At 37.3% G+C, this 3,735-nt stretch overlaps 1 protein-coding gene across 2 annotated transcripts; it reads right to left on the reverse strand.

The window, feature by feature from the left end:
- Nucleotides 1-652: 652 nt before the first annotated feature.
- LOC106347577 (transcription termination factor MTERF5, chloroplastic) lies at nt 653-2,784 on the reverse strand. Of its 2 annotated transcripts, none has more exons than XM_013787146.3 (4): nt 2,629-2,784; nt 2,404-2,512; nt 2,221-2,270; nt 653-2,138 (listed from the first exon to the last, which is right to left on the reverse strand). In XM_013787146.3, exons 2-4 carry the CDS (start codon nt 2,472-2,474, stop codon nt 787-789), a joined length of 1,473 nt encoding a protein of 490 aa, XP_013642600.1. In that variant the 5' UTR covers nt 2,475-2,512; nt 2,629-2,784; the 3' UTR covers nt 653-786. The 2 variants fall into 2 exon arrangements, with proteins under 2 accessions (XP_013642600.1, XP_013642599.1); XM_013787145.3 differs by having other exon boundaries at nt 2,221-2,279; nt 2,629-2,783.
- Between the last annotated feature and the right edge of the window lie 951 nt (nt 2,785-3,735).

A 3,735-nucleotide genomic window follows, 5' to 3' on the forward strand; every position in this document is an offset into this window, starting at 1 on the left:
AACCACCACAGAAGCGGACCTATTATGTAAAGAGGGCTGTCACGTGAATGCAGTGAAATGTCAGCAGCACAGTTTGTAGTTCTGAGGTTATGGAAACCCATTGAGCCCCCTTAAGTCAAGGTTTGATTTTATGTTTTAATTTCATACTTCGACCCATGTTAAAAATATATCTATAAGGATATATCTCTCAGTCCAAGATTTACAAGTTCTGTGTACAACTTTACATAATAAGATTTTTATAATGAACTTTTTGTGGTGTCACAGGTTCCCCTATCTGTGTATATCTTGCTAAATGCTAATTTGTTTAGTTGAAAATATGTTGTTTATCTCATGTGAAATTGCCTTCGCCATAGCTTTTGTAATCAAAGTCTCCCCAAGCATTTTACAAACAGGTTTTCAGAATTAATTCTTGCAGAGATAATAACAAGCCATGGAATTGGTTCTAAAAAAGCTGAACATGTATGGACAAATCTAAACAATTAACCCTGCATGCTATTCTTTATAAGAATAACTATTTACTTTTATCTAAATCCACCATATCTGATTTTTGCAGGAAAATAAAAAAGAGCAGTTATGCTAAATATTGTTTATGTAGAAGATAACATGAATCTTTGGGCTGCAATCAATATAAGATTGTAGATAGAGTTTCAGGTTGAAATCGAAATGACATCATCATAGCTTGAGTTTCAGCTGAATAATGAGGCTCTTAACAATAAATATTACGATTTGGTTTTTATCACTTAAGGATCATAAACTCTCTTTATTGCTCTAAACTAAAAAAAGGCTTCACAAGAGCTCGCTACTACTTTGATGATCAGACAAAAGTTTCTTCATCATCTTCTTCTTAACAACTTTCTCGAACTCAACTCCGGACAAGGACAAAACCTGATTCAACAACAGCCTCACTCCACTTCTCTTCACCAGCTCATACCTCGGCTTGATCCTCTCCTGAAGACTATACCCGAAAAACTGCGGAAACTTCACCAGCTCGGACTTGGGATAATCCATCGTCTGAAAGTAATCCCACTTCGGCATCAGATTCTCCCTCAAGCTGAAAGTATACAAAGCTCCGTATCTAGAGATCATGATCCCAATCTCATCTATACCGTAACCCTTCTCGAGGAAGAACTCAGTCACTGGCTTGAGGTTCGTCTCTATGCTCAAACCAAACGTCTGTGGACATCGATGAAGGAGAACCGCAACGTCGACGTTAAGCGACTTAAAATACTCCATTGTCGGACGTAGCTTGTCTTCCACGCTGTACGACATGATGTTCGGACACCGAGTCAAGATCTTCCCAATCTGTTCTTCGGACAGACCGGTTTGAGTTAGGAAGTCAACGGTGGAGATAAGTTTCTGTCGGCTGTAAGTTAAGATAGCAGGGAAACGGTAAATGATCTTCGCCCACTGGTTCTTATCGATGCCTAACGTCTCCAAGAAGGCCATGGTCGGCTTGAGGTTATCGGTTAAGCTGATCCCGCAGATCTGCGGCCTTTTGCAGAGGATTGTTGGGATGTCTGATTTTGGGATGCCGAGGTCCAGAAGAAACTCCACGACGGGTTTGATCTTTCCCTCGAGGCTGTAGTAAGGAAACGCTGCGAACTTGCGGGTGATGGTTTTGATCTGCTCGAGGTTTAAGCCGAGGTCGAGAAGGTAGAGTGTTTGCGGACGTAACGCACCTTCTGTGTCGAGTTCGCTGACGCGAGAGACAGCTCTTAGTTTCTTACTGTCTGCAGCTGAATCCGTAAGACCACGAGGTGGTGTTAGTGGAACTGGAGGTGGTCTATCTTCAGCATGTGGTGGTGGTGGATCAGGGAAGCTGACGACGAGGTCGGAGAGAAGATCACCGTGTTGTTCATGGAGCTGTTCGAGGTAAGGGATGAGAGAGTCTCGGATCTCGAGTGTGGTAAGCTCTCTTCCTACGAGGTAACGGGCTTTGTGAACGGAGTGGAGCCTAGAGACTAAATGGTCGATGAAGAGATCGGATTTGTTGATGATCCTAACGGAGACGCTGTTGCTAAGACCTTGCTTCTTGAAGAAGAGGGTTAAAACGGCTTTGGCTTCTTCTTTCTCTGCTGCAATCAGGTTTGGAGGCACGGGTCTTGCGCTGTACTCTACTCTGTTCTTTAAGCGAAACCCTATAAACCCACCACACATCGAAAATGTGAACCAGATTGTTTTTAAAAAGATAAGATTGAATCGTTTTGACCACTCACTCACCAAATGATTCTTGTCGGAAATGGAGTTTTCCCGTGAACCAAAGCTGCGCCCTGCAATTACTGAAACCAAATGCAATTGAAAACATTTTGAATACATAAGAATCAAACAAGATGAACAGTTCATGTTTTATTAATCCAGATTGAATTATTTTATAAAACAAGTGAAGCTGTAAGAATAACTAACCTCGTACAGGGGTTGTCTCTTCTAGCGATGAAGAAAATCTCCGACGGTCCTAGCTGACTAAATGTTTGCATACTTTGTTCTATATCTCTTCTAGTAGGTAAAATCCACTCTGAAAAAGAACAATTAATTTGATGAACAAAGAAAGAGAAACGATTTAAGCCATAAGCACAAAGAAAGCAAGGAATCGCAGAAAGACAGAACAAAAAAAAGGAAAAAAGGACTCACCTTTCGTTGTTGAAACGTGGATGGTGTGAAATTTTCCCGAGAAAGTTACAGCGAGGGAGGAAGACAAATATCAATGCAATTCAGATAGAACCCCTCACTGAGAAATGTCATTTGATTGGAGAACGAGTTAAATCTGCGATTTTTTTGTTTAAAGATAAAAAAAGATTTTATTTATTTTATATAATGTGAAGTTGTGAACCTCTCTACATTCCATAAAGGCCCAAATTGTATTCACTTGGGCTTCGTTTCTCTCTCTCATTTCCCAAAAGTCGACACCGTTTTCCTCCGACCAAACTAGTGAATGTTTATATGAACAGAATTGCCCAGCGTCTGATCAGATTTACCAACAGCTTATCAACAGCTTTGGTGCTACTAAATAAGATAGGATTTCAACAGCCTATCAACAGCTTTGGTGCTACTAAATTAGATAGGATTTCAATTTAAAAGTAACTGTTGATAAGTGAATTAACATATTTTTTCCATAAATTACTCAAGATTGATTGTCCCTAATACATTTCTTTGAGATGATAATTGTTTGAATATCAATCTCGGGATATCAAGCAAAAATTGATGTGTCAGCTTTGGGCTTAACCGATTACATATTAGGTTGATTGCACGAATCAAAGTTTTTATCTACGTACTATTAAAACAGAAGTCATGATTTCTTTTACGTGTGATTTTTTATATGGACCATTCATTAGAAAATTTATGAAATGTTAGATAATTTAGTTATAATACCTTGCAATATCTTTGTCTCTTTATTAAAAATAAATATGAATACTTTTTTAAAAAATCTAACAAAATCTTTTTGGCATATTATTAAAATTGAAGTCATTACTTATTTTATATGTGATTTTTTATTTAAAAAGCATAAATCCTGACTTATTTTATTTATTAAAATAGAAGTCATAATTTATTTCATGTGCAATTATTGTATTAAAAATTATTTAATGTATGTATTTATTTAACTAATATTATTTCTAAAGATAAATTATTATTTAACTGAACTTAATATAAAGAAAAATTGGACTGTATAACCATCAAACAAATTATAATTCATTCTATGTCTAAATATCCTAATACACCAATACACCATGCATCTTTTAT

This window comes from Brassica napus, chromosome A1, assembly GCF_020379485.1.
Source record: "Brassica napus cultivar Da-Ae chromosome A1, Da-Ae, whole genome shotgun sequence".
Lineage (NCBI taxonomy): Eukaryota > Viridiplantae > Streptophyta > Magnoliopsida > Brassicales > Brassicaceae > Brassica > Brassica napus.